The following is a 22,375-nucleotide window of genomic DNA, read 5'->3' on the forward strand; positions in this document are numbered from 1 at the left end:
AGATTTCCTCTTAACACAAAAAGGGGGATTTGGGTTGTCTCTGCTTTTAGTTTTCAGGGGCTTAAATGCAAACCGAGATTCCCTTCTCCGGGCTAACAGGACCCTCCCTCTTGTGCGGGCGTCGGAGCTTCCGGCGCGCCCCGCCCCGCGACTGCGCCGCGGCGATCCAGAAGGGGTCGCTATTCCCGCGATAACCTCGGGAAAGGCTCCACCCCGCGGCCGGCGCCGGCTTCCTCCGTCCGAGACCCCGCCCCATACGGCGGATTACCAGTCCGTCAGTGTTCTGCACGCCCACCGTCGCTAGTGCCTAAACTAACGCCCCACTGCCGGCGGAGCAGGCCCTGCTTCTCGGCCGCCGCCGCCGCCCGGGCGCGCGGCCCGCCCCGAGGCGCTCGTTCTCTCCCTCGCCCCACCCTCTCGCTTCCCCTTCACGGAAACGACAGCTGCGGCGGCGGAGCTGGCGCCGCCTCCCTCCACCTACCACGTCTGCCCCCGCCACTCTCGCCCGGCGCCCCAGCCCGGCCGCGGCGCCTCCCCGCTAGGTCAGCCGGCAGCTCCGCCCGGCTGCCGCCCAGGATGAACATCATGGACTTCAACGTGAAGAAGCTGGCGGCCGACGCGGGCACCTTCCTCAGTCGTGCAGTGCAGGTACCGCGGTGTAGGGGGAAGGGGCGGCGGCGCCCGAGAGGCCAAGGGGGCCGCCAGAGGCGGCGGCGCTCTCCGCACCCGGCCTCACCGACTGGCTGGCAGGCCTGCGGCAGATGGCCTGGCTGATGGGCGCGGCCTGGTGCCCCTCCGGGTCCGGCGGCCGTTTTCTGCCCCCCTCCCGTTCAACCGCCGCGGCTCCGGAAGCGAGACGGGGTGGATACGGGGCCGGGAGCGTCCCCCGCCCCTCAAGGACATCCAGAGTTCGGCCCCGGGCCGAGACACAGCACCGCCCTCCTTTCTGGCCCCACGACGACAGTGCTGGTGTGGCCGCCCTCCCGAGGCGGGTGAGGGCCCTGAAGACGGACCCTTCGGGCACCACCCCCACCCTTTCCTTTCGTCTCCCTCACTCTCCCCGCCGAGTCCAAGAAGGAAGTTTCCTTTTCCTGCCCCTGAACCCAAAGAGCTGCCAAGACAGTCCCCTCGAGCCCTCTCTCTCCCTCGGGAAGGACGGTCGCTGGGCTTAGGCGGTCCGCGGGTGAAATGGAGATTGCCAGTTGGCGTACGTACTCCGCCAAGGCGTTGGGAAGTCTGGAGTTTGGGGGTTCCCACTCATTCTCAAAATGGGAATCGCCGGCTGTAGGACATGGAGAGGGGGAGGAGGAGACTCGTCTTACGCATGTTAGAGTTTTGTGTTTCAGATACACTTTAAGGGGGGAAATTTGGCTATCGCGGCTTTCCGCAGAGAAGTATCAGTCTAGGGAACTTGGACAGTTTTCCATAGTCATCACCCACATTATGCCAACTCAGTTAAATCTATGAACAGATGTAAATTTCACCACAACATGAGTTATAAACAGTCTGGTGTTTGTTAATAGCATAGTCACAGTAGCAACAACATTCTCTTTTGTAAAGAGAAAACACAAATAGTTGCATACCATACTGATACTGAAATGTAAATCAGTTGTCCTGCCTTTACTACATTGTCTCCTTTACCCCAGTTTTATTGATGTGATTGATCTTAACATTGCACTGCTCTTGGCAAAAGAATGGTAGAACTAGTGCAAGGTAATAACTGCCTATATTGTGAAAAAAAACTGTCAAACATTTGCAAGGCACTTGACAGATTACCTACTATCCTTTCTGTAATTTTGCCAGATAGATGTTACTAACGCCTTTTATATATGAGGAAGTAGCCTTAGAAAGGTTAAGAAACTTGATTAACTTGCATGGCTAGTAAATGGCCAAGTGCTCTCTCTAATCTACTAATTCGTTTCAAGTTGCTTCTCTCTTCCAGGATAGGCATTGCAGATATAAAATAATAGAATGTTACAGGCTAGGGAGACCTTAAAGATCATCTGGTACTACAGTCTGAGCATTTCAACAATACTTAAACAGACAGCACTTAAGGCATGGGAAATTCCTTCTGAGTCTTGATTTCTCAGTTCCAAAATCTGCATAGTAATAAGCTAGCTGCCTTAACCCTCAGCTCCCCATTCTCTATGAAATTATAAGCTATACTGTAAAGACAAATGAACTATATGGTTAAAGTAATTTCTTGATTTAAATTAACCTACTTTTAATAGCTCAAAGACGGGGGCGGGGTGCAAAAAGAATGAGTGGTTGAAGGTCTGAAATGAACTTGATTTGTAAGACTTAATGTTAACTGAAAAGAGGCCTTTGGTGTTTGTTTTATTGCTGGTTCCTAATGATTTTGTTTGTGGAGTGGAGATTTGTCATTATGACACTTTTAAAGATGTATGTTTTCACGTACATAATGCACAGTGCTTAAATGGAACAGACATGGGTACTGGAATTTGATTTAAATTGTCGATAGACTTGATATAAAAAATCTAGCAAAGTTCTCAAAAGATGGACTTCCTAGGTGAAATTTAATTACTTGTTTCAGATTTTTTATTTATTTTATTTTATTTATTTATTTTTTAAAGATTTTATTTGACAGGCAGAGATTACAAGTAGGCAGAGAGGCAGGCAGAGAGAGAGAGGAGGAGGCAGGCAGAGAGAGAGAGAGAGAGAGGAGGAAGCAGGCTCCCTGCTGAGCAGAGAGTCAGATGCAGGGCTTTATCCTAGGACCCTGGGATCATGACCTGAGCTGAAGGCAGAGGCTTTAACCCACTGAGCCACCCAGGCACCCCTGTTTCAGACTTTTTTTTTTTTTTAAAGATTTTATTTATTTGACAGAGAGAGAGAGATCACAAGTAGGCAGAGAGGCAGGCAGAGAGAGAGGGAAGCAGGCTCCCCGCTGAGCAGAGAGCCCGACGTGGGGCTCGATCCCAGGACTCTGAGATCATGACCTGAGCTGAAGGCAGAGGCTTTAACCCACTGAGCCACTCTGGCACCCCTGTTTCAGACTTTTTAAAGTCTGTCCCAATCTGTTGAGCTATCAAATGATTTTCAGTATTAAATACTTTCATGCCTATTTCATGTCTGCCTTACACTATTTTGGACACTGGTGACAGAGCAGTGAATAAAATTAACAAAACATCTGCCCTCCTGGAGCTTGTAATCTAACAGTAAATATATCAGGTGAAGGAGAGGTGGTGAGTTAATGGTGGGGATGGCAGTTTTTGCCATGTTGTATAGGCATAATAATCATGGCAAGCCTTTCTAATAGGATCAAATTCCAAGAGACCTCAAGGAAGTGACAGTTCCAGTTTTTTGGAGGAAAAGCAATTTAGGCAGAAGGAAAAAGTATGAAGACTGAGGTTCTGGAGTACCTGGGACATTGGTTAGGGAGCTATAGCCATATGATATGCTGGTTAGGGAGCTATAGCCATATGATATGCAAAAAGTGATAAAACTTAGGTGAGAGTGATAGCAGGGAAAGTTCAGATTCTATTCAGTATTCCTTCCCAGATTGGCTCTAGGTTAGGAAGAAAGATAAGTTAAGGGTGTCTATAAGGCTTTGGCCTGAGCCATTTACTGAGAAGGGAAAAATTTCAGCAGAAACAGACTCCTCAATATGTCTTTTTGTATTAAATCTGTTAGAAATAGATTCTGAAATATTTATGTATGAACTATATCATGTCTGAGGATTGCTTTAAAATATTCCAGAAGAGAGAAAAGTTGAAACATTGACAGAATGTTGACAGTTACAAAGCTAAGTTTCAATATACTATTAAAATTTAGAATGTTTGACATTTTGCACAGTACTTTTTATTATGTAAGGAAAAAAAATTCATTTGAAAACATAACACGTGAAATTTGGAATGTTGTGTGGTAATTTTCAGCAAAAACACTGCATTGTAGTTTTAGTACTTAGTCAATAACTGAATTCCCAGTCAGATTGCATTGACATCAGTATAGCGTCAGGTGCCAAGTTTCATGCTAAGAATAGGTAAGAGCTATGCCAGTTACTCCTTATAAGCAATAAGAACAGTAGGAATGGAATTCAGCTTTCACATCTAAATAATAATTTCTATTCAAATTATACCTTAAGGAATAGGCCATTCTTTGAGTGACCAACTGCCGTATCTTTTTTCATTTTACTTAAAAATTTTTAGGTTAACAAGTAAACATTCCCTGTTTTAAAAAAGAAAAACTATTAAACATACAAATGGGTTTTACCACTCTATTCTCACTCATAAAATCTGTTTGTATGTCTTGCAACTTTGAAAGAATGTTGAGGTAAAAATGTATAATCAATAGGAATATTCATTCCTTAACAGTATGTTTGGGTGCTTTTGTTATTCTTATTCTTTTGTTATTCTCCCTCAAAATAAAAAAATACAAAAGCATCAGGTAATTTGACCTCCATAAATTGTTACTTTATTAGTATCTTAATTTCCTACATAATTATCTCTTTTTCCGTCTTCCAAGCTGTGTCCTGAGCTGTTTCTTTTGCAGGGGTCTGCCCCACCCTGTTAAAGCAGGATCCTTCCCTTTTCCTATATTAGTATCTTAAAAGCTATTTATTCTTACTGTCTTTTTGGTAGACTCCTTAGTTGAGCAGCCTTCTCTTTTCTCTCACTCATATATAAACACTGTATTCCTATCAAATTATTTTTTAATTCCCCAAATACTTTGTACTTTTCTAACTCTAGACTTTATGTTCATACAGTTAAACTCATTGTGAATGCCCTCCACCCCCTCCCTCTTTGTGTATTCTTTCCTTCCCTCAAGATAAATCTTAAAGTCCATCTCAGACCACAAGAGCTTGATGTGAACTCCTGTGTCATTTTTTAATTCTGTACGATCATGTGGCATGATCTAATAAGTGTTATGTAAGGTCCCTTGGAGCTATAAAATTCTGTAACTCTCTGGCTTTCACATCTTTATTAAGTTTGTATGTCCTGAGGAATCAACTGTTTCTTATTCCCCTCTCACAGTATCCAACATTGGTTTTTTTTTTTTAATTTTTTATATCATTTTAGCCAAGCAGCGTATCCATATGCAAAGTTTACTCTTTGAATCATTTAGCATGTTAAATGATCTTGTTATTTTTATTAGTATTTTTCTAACATATCTGCTGAACTTGGAGTTGACTAATGCCAGTCTGAAATATTAAACTGTTTAATTCAGTCTGTACTTATTGAGTACCTCCTAGGTGCTTAGCACTGAAATACAAAGATGAATGAGACCTAGTTGATGCCCTCAAAGACTTCATTGCCCCAGTTGTCATAATTATTTTTTCTTTGTAGTAAATATCCATTTTTTGAAGTATTGTTCTGTTACTTCATTTGATAAATGTTCCAAGTGGACACATTTTTACTTCAGAATTGATACTGAAGCAAAACTTTTGCTCACCATCTTTAAAATAAGACCATATACCCTCCCCCAAATTTTCAACTTTAATTACTTAGGAGTTTCATTTTAATTTTCTAACATTTCCTTTGACCTAACTACTGAAGTTATACTATGAACTTCATGAATGCCAGCTATTTTCTGAGGGGGAAAAAAGTCTTTAAAATTTAGTTGCAAGCTTGGCTTTCATCTCTGATTTAATTTAACAAACAATGGTGTGTCTAACCTGGAGAGTTAAAGATGAATACAATGCTGTCCTCAACTAACTCCTACTGGATCCTATCTGGATGGATTTCCAAATTGGCTAAACATTGGTCCAAGCCCTTTTGAAATCCTGTTTCCTTTATGGAATTTAAACTGTAACAACTTTACATGTCTCTCAAATTCTAATAAAACTTTTCACATTCAAAGTCCATACATTTTCTTGTTATGTAAAAACTTTGCGTATTTGCTGTTACCCAAAACATCATATCCTTTGGTATTATTGGTGTTAATTTAGTAAACTACTAGATAGAAGATGGTTAACCTGATGTTAAAATAATCACCCGTGTGCTTAGAACAGTATTTCTCAGTCTTAACTGCACTTAAAATTACCCGAGGAATCTTTACAGAATATACCCCAGTCTAGTTAAAGTGGAATCCTTGGGATTGTTTTTGTTTTGTTCACTGTTTTTGAAAGCTTCCCCAGGTAATTCCAAAGAGCAGTCAAAAATGAGAATGATCTGAGAAGGACTTACTTTACAGTTTACTAACACATTATAATCAAAATTTGTGTTACGCATTTTATCCCCAAGAAGTTTAGGTAACTTTTAAAATATTACTTTACCCAAAGAATTGATGATAAGAGTTCATACTATAGATGCCTTTCATCACAAAGCCTTTTTACCTGTTGTCCTTTTCTCTTTGTGGTGAAGCGTGGTATGGAATCCAGGCTCCGTGTTTCATACTGTAGGCTATATGGCTATCCTGTAATAAAGAAAGGATCACTGCGCTTGGCATAATGTGGCTGACTTATAGTCCTTTCCTTAAAGCAATGTTTACAGAAAATGTATAAAGAGAGGGGATTAAGCTTTCTGTTCTCATGTCATTTTACTGTATTACTCATGAAATAATTATGAGAGAACTGTACATCAAATAATATTTAGGAGAACATTGGGTTTGGATTTCTGTGATATATTCTGACTTTCATTGTAGGTTGTTTTCACAAAGGTTTTTATTAAAACTACTAAACATTCATTAAAATGCTTAAAATCAACTATAGTTTTTAACAGCTGGTAGGAGACTACAAATAGTAATGATTTTAGACTTAGATTTTTGGTATTTGGGAAAAGGATTTTTTTTTTTTTTTTTTAAGAAAGAACGGGTCTTTTATCTTTCTCAGAAGCAAACCGTTATTATCATTTTATGTTTCTTAAGATCATAAGATGATTAAGATCATTGATGGCAAGAACCATGTCATGGGCTGATTATACATCTCACATACAATAGAAGAAATATATGCCACAAGTATTTTGATTAACAATGTAAACCTAAATTTAGTTGATATAACTCATCATTTTCTACAGTAGATGCTTTCTTAAAATGTATTAGAGAAAAATGTATTAAATGATACTATATTGCTAATATGTCATACTTTCTGGTTAATGATGGAAAAAAATCCTTAAACCCCTACAATAAAATCATGGGAGATAATGTCTTTTATAAGACATATTGTATATGTGTTCTTACATATTACATATGTCTTTTTTTTTTTTTTTTTTAGGTTTTTGTTTTCTTTTTTTTTTTTTTTTTAAGACTTTATTTATTTATTTGACAGACAGAGATCACAAGTAGGCAGAGAGAGAGGAAGGGAAGCAGGCTCCCTGCTGAGCAGAGAGCCCGACACGGGACTCGATCCCAGGACCCTGAGATCATGATCTGAGCCGAAGGCAGCAGCTTAACCCACTGAGCCACCCAGGCGCCCTACATATGTCTTTTTTACAATTACAAGACATACTGTATGTCTTGTAATTAAATTATTTTAATGTAATTAAATATTTTTATGAAATTATATATAAATATATAATATATAAGCATATATTATATAAAATAAATATATTTTAATATAATTAAATATATACTTAATAAAATTTAAATGTATGATTTCAGCTTAAATATATGATAACATTAGTAGTGTTTTTCTGTACCCCTGCCTTTTTTTATTCATTCCAGATAGGATTAATGTTACCCTTAATTTGATGATTATTGAATATATGTAGGAAGCCGAGGTGGGCTGTAAGATCCAGCTGACCAGAGTGCTGTGAGCAAAAACACAGGGGCTAGAAAGAACTGAAATATATTTGTATAATGGTAGTAGAAAATATTAATATCTTAAAATCAGTAAATATTTACTGGAAGTCTTATAGTGTAATGAGACTATGATTGAATAAACATGTGAAATTGAAACATGACACTGACACCTTAGGCAAAATGTTTATCAATAAAGTTTTGATTCTTACCTATATATTATATTGATTCTTACCTATATATTAAAAAGGGGTTTTTTGGAATATTTGATATAAAATGTACAGCTTAACATATGGCATTTTCTTTTTTTTTTTTTTTTTTTTAATATTTTACTTATTTATTTGACAGAGAGAGATCACAAGTAGGCAGAGAGGGGTGGGGAGGAAGAAGGCTCCCTGCTGAGCAGAGAGCCCGATGCGGGGCTCGATCCCAGGACCCTGAGATCATGACCTGAGCTAAAGGCAGAGGCTTAACCCACTGAGCCACCCAGGCACCCCTAAATGGCATTTTCTAATTTATACTAAGCCCTAACACTATTAAAAACACAGAAGTTTAAAAAAAAGTCTTTATAAATGATCTTACTGAGAAAAGAAAACGTTAAAGACAAAAGATAAAACAAGAACATATGTAACATACTGGAATTCAAAGCACAGAGTTAGGTAGAGTAAAAGAATAGCAACTGTTTTTACTCCCAGAAAATGCAAGGAAATATCAGACTTTATTACTGGTACTTAACTAACTGCTCACATGGGCTTTCCTACAGAACTGCTATTTTCTAAACTGGTTTTCTTTAATCAGACTTTACCTCACTCATACTTAAGCATTCCTTATATTTTTTGGGTTTTGTTTTTTACCCTTCCAAGCTAAAATATTAAAAACCTGTTTACCATGTTTATAGGATCTTACATTCTAAGTCAGTTTACTTTATTTCTTGCTCAGACTCATACAAAAAATAGCTTGTTGCAAATACTGAGCTTTGCAGTTATACTTTCACACTCTGTCTTTTCAGTTAAAAAGCAAAGTATTTAATGAAAGATATTGTAAGGTAGTATAATGAGAATCATAAAGGAGAAACTAAATAATTAAAGAAAGGAATCTTCTGACCTAAAGTTTGAAATATTTTATTTTCCAAATAATTAGCTTTCTAGTTGTTGGTTCTCTGAAATATTATTGGGAAAAAATTTGCCCTGAAACCTAACTTGTGTTAGATAAACTTACTGATGAACTATTGTTTATAAATTGCTATTTATAAACATGTTTAAGTAAGTTCTAGCCTGTACCTCTAATTCCATTGTTTCTAAACGATGTGTTAGATAAAGTTTAACATGATTTTATGTACTGAAGAAAATAGGCCTGTTAAGTTTATATTGTTTATATAATAGTTTTCATTTAGCTCTCCTGTAAACAGCAGCCATGTCTTCTAGTTCTTAGGAGAGTGCCTTGCACAAAAACTGACCTACCTAATACTGATTTTTAAATTATGAGTCTATGAATTGTTTTAATTCATTCTTGGTTGTTAAATGTAAGTTAAGGACTTCTATTAAAAAAATAGGATGTATAAAGATGGTGCTAATGATTCTTCTAGAAATGCAACTGGAAGATAAATCATCAGAGAACTCTATGCGCTGCCCTTAGAATCCCTCATTTCTTATCGTTCACTCTCAGGTCAATTGTTACCTGCTCAGAGAAGGTGTTTGTCTAACCACCTACATCTCATGCTCAAACTCCTCTTCCCCCATGTCCAGGCCAAAATTGCATATCCCTCTTCCCCTGAAGCCTTCACTGATTCTCCTGTTTCCTTCCCTCCCTGCGGATTGAATTCTTCCTTCCTCTATATTCAAAGTCATTAATTCATTCAGTTAATTGTTCAGTCACTCACTCAAGAAATAATAGGACCACCTGTGTCAGTCCTCTGTCCACTGTCTTTTTATCTTTGTATCCTTATTATCAAATTGTTTGTTGTCTGCCCTCCTAAGAGCAGAAACCTGTCTGTTTTTTCTGGCTGCTGAAACCCTTGTGCTTAGAATAATGCCTGGTACACATGAAGATGCTTGATAAATATTTGTTGAAGGAATGAATCAAATAAATAGATATACTTTCTTATTAAGGTGCTAAGTTAAGAATTTTTTCTACTGGTAGATCATCCTTTATAGGTGATGTTTACCTGGATAAATTACCCTCTTTTTTTCCCCTTCTGTTCCTTGCTTTATCTGAGAGATAATCTATTTAACCATTAGAGATAGACTTTGAACATGTGAAATTCTAACCTATCCCTCTGTAGAAGGTCTATAGCCTCAAATCTTCAGGGATCTGTAGAGAATACCATAGTTCTCTCTTAAAAGTGAAATTGCAGTAGTTATCCAACTGACCTTGGCATCAGGGTTTTGATCTTTTGCCCAGTGCATCTCCTGTTCCTCTCATCGGTTACAGTACACTGCAAGATTGTGGGCTTAGGCAATAGCTTTGGAAGTGATATTCTCCGTTCCACCCACCGGTTGAGGGCTTGGCTGCAGGCCAGTCTTGAAAAGACCTAAGGCTTTACAAAAGCTATTGAAGCATTTATTTCTAGCCCCTGAACAAGACCTTCAATCGGGGCTTGTAACCAGACTCTAAGAATAACATTCTAGAGGACTTTTTAACTAAAAATATTAACTGATAATCAGAAAGTATTAGGCCAATAAGAAGGATGCTAAAAGAAACATAATAAAACTCAGAAAAATGGAGCAGCAGAAGATATTTTAAGAAATTAAAGGGGAGAAAAAAACAAGGTAAATATTATATTCTTTCAGCCAGAAATGAGTCATGGCTAATGAGTGTAGAATTAGTGCTAGTGATATGCCTCTGTTAAAATGGGAGAAAGCCGCCTATTCTAGAGGAAAAATATACATGATAAACAACCTGAGTCATCACTTCTGGTATTTAATTAAAAGTCTTCAAAAGTCTCCATAAAATTTACATGGTAATCTTTTTATCTCTTTGCTTGTGTATGGGCAATGCTGCCTTCCCTCAAAAACCAACACACTCAAGGTAATAAAAATTGATAAGCTGAATATATTTAACTACATAGTATGATCTTTAAAAAAAATGCTCTTCCATAATAGAAATAGTGTATGTTCCAGAAGTTAGTTTGTGAATCAATTGTTGGGACATATCCTGAAGAAACAACTTGAATGATAGTTTCCCAAAACATCCCATAAAAGCCTATCTAACTAGGTGTGATTAAAGTGCCATTAATATAAAGCCGTATTAAACATAAGCAGCCCTTTTTAAATTCAAAATAATAATTACCAGGCACTGAACAAAGTGATTTACATACATACTCTTATTAATTCTCAAGGTACTGTACATTATGTATCATCTCTCTTTAATGATAGAAGATACCTAAGGAAAAAATATTCAAAAGCCTGTTTAGGTCACAAAATTAGTAGTGCAGCCAGGATTTGAATTTAGTACTGACTGACTTAAAGTTCTTACTACTTACCACTATACTAACCTACTTTATATGTAAGAAATATTTATATATTTCATATACCAGGCAGCATATAGATTTTCTAGAGTTTACCCTATCCATTCTAGCAGATGTAACCTTAAGAGAAGGTCAGCGTAAGTGCCGTAAAAAAGGTATGGATAAATTTCCATAGGGGCAAAAAAAAGCATTCAGTGCAATGGTTTACATTTATTTGTATGTTCAGGACTGTCTGGGTTTGAGTTATTAATTATTGATATAGGTTCCTAAAATGTATTTGAGGTATATTTAATTTTTTTTTGTAATTAATAACAGTTCACAGAAGAAAAGCTTGGCCAGGCAGAGAAGACAGAATTGGATGCTCACTTAGAGAACCTTCTTAGCAAAGCTGAATGTACCAAAATATGGACAGAAAAAATAATGAAACAAACTGAAGTGTTATTGCAGCCAAATCCAAGTAAGAAACTTTTTACCTTTGTCTACCTTATTGACTAATCTGATTAAAGGATATCGTTAGGTTTTTTTAATGTTAAAAAAAAAACTAAACAGGTTTTGATGGCTCTTGGAAAACAGTTTTTGGTTTATGGCTTCAGGCGTATGGGGTGTGTGTGTGTGTGTGTGTGTGTGTGTGTGTGTGTCCTTTTGGTGAAGAAGAGGGTGATAAACACCTCTGTGTACCCTCTAACAGATTGACTGCTTGGGTTTTCCATGTCTTTGTAGAATCTTTTTGAAAATTTAAGGGAATGAATTTTGGTTTTGAGAGAGAGAAAAAGAAATACAAGTACCCCCCCCCACACACACACACCTTGAGGAAGAGGGAAAGAGAATCCTAAACTCAGTGTGGATCCCAACGTGGGGCTTGATCTCAAAAACTAAGATCATGACATGAGCCAAAGTCGAGGATCAGGAGAGTCAGCATCAGGAGAGTCAGCACCTAATGGACTGAGCCACCCAGGCACCCTAGGAGTGGCTTTTAATTTTAAGAGTCAGGAAGGGCTATGGCAATAAATTAATCTTCCTTTCATAGGGGGGATGATTGTCCCTAAATAATTAAGGGAAAATTATATGGAAACTTACATAGTTAACAATTATTTATGTTAAGTTTGATGTTTTTACATAAATTATTACATTTGATTTTCAGACAACTGTAAGGTTTTTCAGATCACGCATCTCAATAATTTATCAAATAAGGTACATGATTGTTTATTAATTGCAAATCATAAGTTAGCATTTTATACAGTGTAGAATAGCTAATTAGAAGTGGAAACGGAACTAGAATCTGGTGCATCAAAATCCAGTCTTTTCACTCTGAGCTTTACACATCAAAACTGAAGAACAAGGGCAGCAAATGATTTCCTTCCTATTTTCCCCAGTGTTGTGACCATGTTGTGAAATGCCATAAGCTCATTTTTAGATACTAAAGTTCCAAGCTTTAATCTTTGTTGCTATCCTATGAACCTAAACAAAACATGAGTAATTCTGTACCATTTTAATTAAATCATGGTAATCTTTTGAAATAGGCCTTCTACACTTTTGAGTGAGGCCTATTATCTTTGAGCACCATGTACTATTTCTTACTCATTTAAGGCTACTTAAATTATGTACCAGAGCACCTTAAAAAAGTAGTAGACATGGAGCGGCTGGGTGGCTCAGTCCTTAAGTGTCTGCCTTCGGCTCAGGTCATGATCCCAGCGTCCTGGGATCAAACCCCACATTGGGCTCCCTGCTCTGTGGGAAGCCAGCTTCTCTCTCTGCCACTCCCCTTGCTTGTGTCCCTCTCACTGTTTCTCTCTCTCTCTCTCTCTCTCTGTCAAATAAATAAATAAATAATCTTAAAAAAAAAAGTAGTAGACATTTTTCTGTATGTTCCTTGCTCTGTCTAGAGTTCTTCACATAAGTAGTCTATTCTACATATTTTTCTGAGTGGCAGACAAACTCATACACAACTGGTAAATGGGAATTTCATTAGTACAAAGTTACAGTGGCTCATATAATACAGTTTTACATTAGTGTTTTTTTAAGTCTAAAGTAGTAAACAAATTTAGATTTTTTTTTGTTTGTTTTCTGATTATAAAGTTACATAGATTATGAGTGGTCAGGCCCAAACCTCTTTTACCTGTAAGTCCTGTAATTTTTAGGGTATGATTTTCCACATCCTAGGGTTTTTCAAAAATCTCTATCGCATTATAGCAGTATTGCCCACATATTCTTTTTTTTTTTTTTTTTAAGAATTTATTTATTTGACAGAGAGAGATCACAAGTAGGCAGGGAGGCAGGCAGAGAGAGAGAGAGGGAAGCAGGCTCCCTGCCGAGCAGAGAGCCCGATGCGGGGCTCGATCCCAGAACCCTGAGATCATGACCTGAGCCGAAGGCAGAGGCTTAAACCACTGAGCCACCCCGGTGCCCCGCCCACATATTCTTTTAAGATTTTATTATGGTCATTGATGTCCTATTGAAATAAACATTTACTTAAAATATGCCAAATGTTTTACTAACTGAACAAAGTCAACATAGGTTTCAACTTTAAACTTTTGACCAAATAAGTAGAAATGCACCAAAGCTAAGAATGACTCTCTTAGTCAAAAAATGAAATTCTGAAATGTAGTTAGAATCTTCTAAATGGTTATGTTTTGAACTGACTCATTTTGGTTTGAACTGATTTAAAGGTTTTTAAAGTCCTGCTTAAAAACTGCTGATGCTGCTCCAGAGTCTACCACAAAAACAAGTATTATTCCAGTAGCCTATTTTATTAATTATAATTAATGCTTATGCTGATTCCTCAAGTGTTTCTATTACTGGTTCAGTTCACTTTTTAAGTTTTCAGTGCACTGTGTGAAACTTGTACTTGTGGAGGAATTATCTGAGATGATTAAAAGGAGCCTTTTTTTTTTTAGCTTCTCTTTGGATGATAAATTTTTGATTTATAGTTAATCATTACTTCTGGAAACTGACCTTTTTCTCGCTTGTCTCTGTCATACCTATTAGGCAGGTGTGCAGGTGTGAATATTTTGTATATTGCACTAACCAAGCATTTATTCAGATTTTACTGATTTTTTTTCCTTTCCATGTATACTAGCATTCTGCTATTTCTTTTAACCTATCTCATATTTTGACCTCATTTTTAATGGCAAAAACTTTTGAGTGAGTACATGCTGAGAGATATCTATATATCTTGTACTTTAAATAAAATTAAGCCATGACTTCATATTACTGATGTCGGTCTGTGACTGTTCCAAACCTAGGTTGTTCTATTCCTTAATTTCCCATGCCTATATTTAGACTCTAGGAAGGAGAGAGATCATGTGAGCAAGCAAAAACATGATAAAGGTTTTAGAAGTATGTGACTCTTTGGTTCTAATAGATACTTTATATCCATATTTTCATAGCTGGAAATCCCTGGTTTTGAAATTGAAATGAACATACATTCAAAGTTAAAAATCAGACTGTACAAAGAGGCAAAGGCAACTTCATTAGACATTAGGTGAACAACGCTTTTAGAATCTCATAGAATATTCATCATATGATAGTTTTACTTTAAGTAAATACTTTTGTGCCAAAATATTTTATCAGATTTCTAAAGTATAAGTTTCAAGAGCTATATAATATTCTAGTATAAAAATTAAAAATTAAGTATGAAGATATGTACTTAAAAATGCTAACGTCATCTTATTTTACAGGGTGATAAATGGTAGTAGGTAAAAAAAATTTTTAAATAGTTTTGCTTTTTGAAATTATTGATAATTTTAAACCTTTCTCCTAGATGCCAGGATAGAAGAATTTGTTTATGAGAAACTGGATAGAAAAGCTCCAAGTCGTATAAACAACCCAGAACTTTTGGGACAATATATGATTGATGCAGGGACTGAGTTTGGCCCAGGAACAGCGTATGGTAAGCAAAAGGCAAAAAGATCTGCTAAAAACTAGCTTTAATTATAGATTTTTACTACTTAGAAACATCATGAACATTTATCTAATATTAGTAGAATCAATTTTAACTTCAAATTTTTTGTTTATGTTTTGGATAAAGTGAGAAATAGAGGTGCCCAGCAAATATGAATAGTTCAAATTAATATTTAATATATTTAAGTATATATTACTCTGAGAATTCACGTTTATCACTTTAGATCTAAAAAGTTAAATGAATTCTTCACTTGTACTCCCATCGACTCTTGCAACCTCCGTTATAGTACTTCTTTTGATGTATTATAAACTTTGTTTACATATGTCTCCTAGGTGATTTTAAGTTTTCTTGAGGTTTTATCTATTTTTATAATAAAATGTCTGGCACATAGTGTTTGAACACACCACTAGTGCTTTCATTACATGATAATGTCAGTACCACAAAAATGTTAACAGTAGTTATCTTTGGATGTTTCGATTATATTTCATTCTATTTTCCTCATGCAGTTCAAATTTTCTATAATCATGTTTTGCAGTTATGTTTGTTAGTTGCTTTGTTAGTTGCTCTGCTGACTTTTTAAATGTATAACTCTGAAGCTCATTATCCCTGAAATCTAATTTTCTCAGAATATAAGACTATTTCAAATTTCTATAGCTTCTTTTCCTCTTGTTCATGGCAAATAATTCTCTTTATTAAGACTTCTGCTGGGGGACGCCTGGGGGGCTCAGTTGGTTAAGCAGCTGCCTTCGGCTCTGGTCATGATCCCAGCGTCCTGGGATCGAGTCCCACATCGGGCTCCTTGCTTGTCAGGGAGCCTGCTTCTCCCTCTGCCTCTGCCTGCCATTCTGTCTGCCTGTGCTCGCTCTCCCTCTCTCTCTCTCTGACAAATAAATAAAATCTTTAAAAAAAAAAGACTTCTGCAGGAAATTGGTCCTTATGTGGGTATGAAATGAAATGTAGGTAAATTAAATGATTTTTTACATATTGTACCGATTTATAAAATAGTTCATAAATTCTGGAACAAAATGAACGTAAAGTTTTAATAGTTACCGTTATGTCAGAAGGTAATAACCTAAATACTGTAAAATGAATGGCATTAATCCATTGAATAACTGTTAAATATACAATTGAAACTTTTACATCGTGGCCTTCAAAAGATACTTCTTTGAGAAGTCTGAAAATGCTTAAAATTTCTATAGTTTTATTTCTAAATTTTAACTATTAATTTTAGGAAAATTTTACACATTAAACAGGTTTTTTTGTGCCTGCTGGTACAGAAGTAGTTAGATCCTACAGGTCATAAAGGTACATGAAAGACACCTAGCCCTTTCCTTCACCAAGCTGAAGGCCTAGTGGAACGTGGACATTCAAAAGGCTTCTCAATTTTTTCCTTTTTTAATATGCTTAATCTGTTTTCACCTGTAGTAATTCTATTGACTGTAACTTGATTATTGGAATTAGGCTTTGTGAATCTAATCGTAATTGATAAGAACTAACAATTGAGTATTTCTGGCATTGGGCTCTACACTATACAGTAAATATATTATTTCTATAAGTCTTCACTTATATCCTGCTTATAATATAAATTCTGTTATCTCCATTTTTAAGACAAGGAAACCAAATCTTAGATTACATAATTTATCAGTGATCATACAGCTAGTAATTCAAAGAGAGATCTGTAAACAGACATGGAGCTCTTAATGACTATGTTATTTTATCTTCCTTGCCAGTCAGATCTAATCTCATCCTAACATGGAAGATTTAAGATCCACAGAATTGAAGCTTTTAGAGGTAGAACTGGAAGTAGAACTTTGGTCTTGTTGTCCCCTTTTTGCTCTGTTTTGCATTGAACTTGTCCTATTTAAACATTAAGGTATATGTGTTGGAAAATGTGGATTTTTCTTTAACTTAAGATACAAATATATAATATCATTTAAAGATGCTTGAGGCTCATGCATATTATAGAAATAATAGACAAATTTTAACTTGATCTACTTATGAAAATTTTTTAGCATAATGCTTTTCTAAATGTGTCTCCACTGTTTGAGCTGTATCATAAATACTTTTTAATGATTTATCCTCCTTTGTTCCATAGGTTGAATTGGTACATTTAACTATGATATGATAAGGACTTCATGAACATCTGTCATTTTCATTCAGATATTTATAATCTTAAATTTACTTTTAAAATAAAACTAATGACAGCTAATTCTCTTGAATTTTTTTAAGTAAACAAGTGATAACTAACTTTAAAGCACATCAGATTGCTGATTTTATTTTCTGAAATTACCAGAAGATGGTAAAAAAAACAAAACAAAACACTTTTTTCCTTTGCAGGTAATGCCCTTATTAAATGTGGAGAAACACAAAAACGAATTGGAACAGCAGACAGAGAGCTGATTCAAACATCAGCTTTAAATTTTCTCACTCCTTTAAGAAACTTTATAGAAGGAGATTACAAAACAATTGCTGTGAGTTGGAAAATGTTCCCTTTTTTTGTAGTAAAATAATTTATATATATTACTACAGTTTTAATGAATAATTTGCCCTCCTACTAACTGTGTAGATGTAGAAAATTTAAATAATCTAGCTAGGTACATATTCAGTGGGACACAAAGCTAACCAAAATGAACTATTGAAAATATATTATGTCATCTTTGTGTCCCTGTAGTGTTATTGAGATTACATCAGTCGTTGTTCATTACCAGCACTAAAATTTGTAGAGAAGTTCCTGGGATGATTATAAAAATATGGCACAAAATATCTCCGTAGTATAGCCATGTTGGTTTTTCATTTAAACTGGGAGCCAAAAACCTAGTTACTATACCTCTGGCTGTTTATCTTTTTGTTGTTTGCATCCCTAGAAGTCTGTTATCTTCTCTTCACACAGCTGTGTGTTATTGCTGAAGAAATAAATAATAGCCTTCCCAAGCCTAATACTATTTTTTAGTTTGTTTTTCCAGCAATGGAGAGTTAAGATCTAGGTGGATTTTTTTTTTCCCTAAGATTTTTGCAAGATTGTTCTTTATTGTGAATACTTCTTTAAACTTTAATTTGCAGATTCCTTATTATAAAATATTCTAGAAACTCAGTATGTTTACAATGAATTCGTCTCTGGGTAAAAAGTATTTTGCCTGAGAACAGAGGAAAAACCACCAAGTTGAAATATGATTTAAAGGATCTTAGATTGTCAGTAGGATGAAATGTGATATATGAAATCTGAGAATTAATAAAGCAAGCCGTGAATTTTTATAAACTTGCCTATTATGTTGAATTTACCATGAGGAATTCCAAGATACCTTACCACTGTTTATTCACTATTCATTCTATAAATTTGAAATTTCCTTTGGAGTAGCAGAGTTGCTTTCAGTGCTATGGCACATTAAGGGAGCCTGCCCAGTCCTTGATGTACATCACTTGGGGTGTCAAGGAACTTTAACCTAGGCTCGTACCTCCTTTACCATAGGTACTTCCTAGATAATCTCTTTGAAACAGCTCATCAACCTGGGCATTACTGACATTTTGGGTAGAATAGTTCTTTGTTGTAGGAGCTGTACTGCATTGTAGGATATTTAGAAGCATCCTAGCTTCTCCCTAGTAACATCTTCCACCCCTAGTTGTGACAACCAAGAAGATTGAGCAAAACATTCCCTAAATGGCAAAACTGCAAAATATTAAAATTGGCATTCCTTTGTTTGTGCCATCACCTGCCATCTTTCCCAGATTTCCTGGGCATCTAGAGTGTCTCCATTATTTTAAAATTGAAAACCATAAGAAAAAAGAGTCAAGCGTCACTTCATAGCCAATTTTGTAATCATTGATCTTTGTTTATCAGATGATTCATGTATTTAATGGAGAATGATACTTTAAATGTGCATGCTCGTACTGGATTTTAACATCACTAGGCTTTATTTTTTTCTTTCCTATATTTATAGAAAGAGAGGAAACTATTACAAAATAAGAGACTGGATTTGGATGCTGCAAAAACCAGACTAAAAAAGGCAAAAGCTGCAGAAACTAGAGCTTCAGTAAGTAGTGTTTTTTCATAGGAAAACGTCTTGGGTTGATAAATTTAAAATGTGTAAAATATTTTACTCCTATAGCATGCAAGCTACAGTCTGTTACTAAGACTATAATATGACTTTAGGATATTGTTTTGTGTTTAAACAAACTTATCAAAACTTAATACATCTGAATCAGTGCAAAGTAGTCATATCCACAGGCAGTACTGTTTCAGTGATACACCTGTTGCTAAAAAATAAAAGTTATAAGAGCTCCTAAAGCTCTGTCGTTCTTTAAATATCCTCAGTGATGATGGCAAATTTTCTTTTGGAGATAGGTTTATTATATTTGAAATAGAAAAACAGTAATTAAGATGAGAATGAACCAAGTTTGAGATTGCTCATGTGTGACCTAAAAATTAAACTTTACTTCCTTTCCATATGTGAGTCAAACTGACTAAAGGCATTGTCACCAAGAATAGTTCCAAAACAATTCAAATAGTTGCAGCATGGACACACAGGTGACTATTTTGAAGAGGAGGAAACCCATTTGAATACATAACTTCTGGTATATTTTTTATATACCAGATATATACTTCTGGTATATTTATTTCATAAAATCAATCTCAGAATAATCTTTTTAAATGGAGTTGGTTAAATATTAAATATAATAATATAATGATTTACATTTATGTATTTATAAGTTTCTTAAAAGGTTTTATTTATAAACTTATTTGATCTGTTATTTATACAGTTTATATTTTCGTTCCAAAGATTGAAGACATTGATCAAATAGTACAATATAAACAAGTCTGAATTTATTAGAGGATGCTAACAAGTTAATTCTTAATTTATACTAAGAGATATATTTTGTCAAGATGCTTGACATTCCCCCTGCCTTCTGTTCCCAACTCACTACCACTGTCATCATCAAGAATCATGGCCACAGTGCTGGTGGAAGACAACTTTGGCTCTCTTGTTTGGGAAAAGAAGAGGTTCAGACTTGTTTCACAGTGAAATTTTAAACTGGTGAAATTGGCATTGGACAGTGATGTCTTGTGAAAGTACCCTAACACTTTATATGAGCAGAATAAATTGCTTATAGAAATATTTTCTTCTAAACAGCCTTTTGGAGATTCTGTATTAGTCACTGCTGGAGGAGAGCTTGCTTTGACAAGACATTAAATCCAAATTCTCTGGCTATTTCACCTCAGGATTTATCATGATGTCATCATCAAGAACACCCTAACTTCCCAAAACAGACTTTCCACAGAATCAGAACTTTAAAAATGAACACTATGGGTGGCAAAGGACTCTAAATTAGAATTAGTTTCTAGTTGCTAATAGTAGATTTATGTGTAAAATAGAAATTGATTTTTAAGATACTAATTTCTTAATCAGGAAAAATGTTAAGATAAATAAGAATCATTTGGAAATAAGTCAAAATCTCTTCATTCAAAATGCCTGTATGCGCCCAATAATGATTTTGGAATGAGAATACTGTCATCAAGTATCAGTACAAAATTTTCTTTAACAAGCACTGTTACGGAAGAATGTAATCTTTTTTACCTAGAAAAGTTCCAGAAAATTTATAGATTTAACACCTTATAAGGTCCTTTGGTTATTCTAAATTATTTTTCCATTACTATAAAAATGTGTAAGAATCAGTAGTAGACAAATTTTGAAAGATCCTTTTGATATATCCAGATCTTTTTTTTTTTTATAAAGGTGTTTTTTTTTTAAAGATTTTATTTATTTGACAGACAGAGATCACAAGTAGGCAGAGAGGCAGGTAGAGAGAGAGAGGAAGGGAAGCAGGCTCCCCGCTGAGCAGAGAGCCCGATGCAGGGCTCGATCCCAGGACCCTGAGACCATGACCTGAGCCGAAGGCAGAGGCTTAACCCACTGAGCCACCCAGGCGCCCCTCCAGATCTTTTCTTGACAGTTTTTTTGTGCTAAGTATTGTTGAGGACAAATTTTTTCCATGAGAATTTACATTTAAAATAAAAATGAAAGAGTATACCAATGACTTTATTGAGCAATTTCATTTATACACAGCTTTTCCTAGAATTTATATGTTGCATAAAACAAATTTAACTATAGCCAAATATTTAAAATATTAGTTTAGGCAGAAATTCACATTTCCTGATTATAATTGTGTTCTTTTCCCCTAAATAACCAACCCATTTTTCTTCAGACTTTATAGCAGTAGGTCTGAAATACTTTAGAAAGGAAAAGTCCTCTTATTTTATTATTACATAAAGCCTTGAGGCATGCCTATTATTTTGTGATCTTTGGTGGGGGGGTTTTCTGTATTTCTTTTCTGTTTATTTGAAGAATACAGAAAAATAGAAACCACTAGGAGTTTGTGTTTACTTTTTTTCTTCTTTGACACATTTCCTCGTTCCTAGTTGGCAGCTTGAAGAGCTTACTCTAATTTCATAATTTCTTTGAATTCACTCTATAAATTGCCTTAGATTGTTTTGTGAATAGTTATTTCTCTGCAAGTAAAGTTTGGGACCTGTGCGTATCGGCACTTTTTTTTTTCTTTAACTTGTTTACTAGTTTCTTGTGACCTCTTTTTAAAGTCTATATTTATCAAATGCTTATTTTGTACAAGGCACTTTGCTGAGGGATTCAGAGATAAATGCAAAATCTCTACTGCCCTCAGTTCACAATCTAGTATACTAGATTGAACTTTTTGGTGATTTAACCCTGTCAGTAAAATATTTATGCCTGTATCCAGTATTTTATTAGCTTGTATTTTATTAGTTAGCATGTTGAAGAATGGTAAGGCAACATCAAAGGCATTTCTCAAAAATACACCAATTGAACAGAAAGAAAACCTACTTGAAAGTTTCACAATGAACAAAAACACAATTTTGAAAATAGTGTAAAATTTGTCAAAGAAGCAAAGACAAAATTTCTGCATTTAAATTATGAGGAACTGACATTCATTAAACCTCCTTTAGTCTTATATAAATTTTTAAAAATTATTTTAGACTTTTGTTAATGAGAAGAAAAAAATCATCTGGTTTCAAAGTTCTCTCTCATATTTAGAGGTTTAGACCTCAGTTTTGGGTATACAAATGTGAAAAATACATCTTCAGGTAACACAGTATTGTGAATGTCCCTTTGCCCACTTGAGCATTTCCACAGATGTCTAAATATTTAATCTGTAAATTGAGCATCATCATATAACTTAACCTTAATATACACATACAAGAATTTAAAACTTATTAAAAATACAAGGATTGACATAACTTTCATATTTCTTCAGGGTATGCCAAGACCTGGCTGAGGCTGACTGAG

General features: G+C 35.6%; 1 protein-coding gene across 4 annotated transcripts in view; it reads left to right on the plus strand.

The window, feature by feature from the left end:
- Positions 1-334: 334 nt before the first annotated feature.
- The window catches only part of LOC111143328 (SH3 domain containing GRB2 like, endophilin B1), a 35,763-nt gene continuing 13,722 nt past the window's right edge, over positions 335-22,375 (plus strand). For 2 of the 4 annotated variants that reach the window (XM_022496997.1, XM_022496998.1), the window contains exons 1-5: positions 336-648; positions 11,477-11,618; positions 14,922-15,050; positions 17,400-17,533; positions 18,998-19,090. In XM_022496997.1, coding sequence (XP_022352705.1) covers positions 577-648; positions 11,477-11,618; positions 14,922-15,050; positions 17,400-17,533; positions 18,998-19,090 — 570 coding nt within the window. In that variant the 5' untranslated portion in view covers positions 336-576. Of the gene's footprint in view, positions 649-11,476; positions 11,619-14,921; positions 15,051-17,399; positions 17,534-18,997; positions 19,091-22,375 lie in introns of all 4 variants that reach the window. The other 2 variants (XM_022496996.1, XM_022496999.1) reach the window with 2 other exon arrangements.

The sequence above is a fragment of the Enhydra lutris genome, unplaced genomic scaffold, assembly GCF_002288905.1.
Source record: "Enhydra lutris kenyoni isolate GAN:26980312 unplaced genomic scaffold, ASM228890v2 scaffoldscaffold9, whole genome shotgun sequence".
NCBI classification, from domain to species: domain Eukaryota; kingdom Metazoa; phylum Chordata; class Mammalia; order Carnivora; family Mustelidae; genus Enhydra; species Enhydra lutris.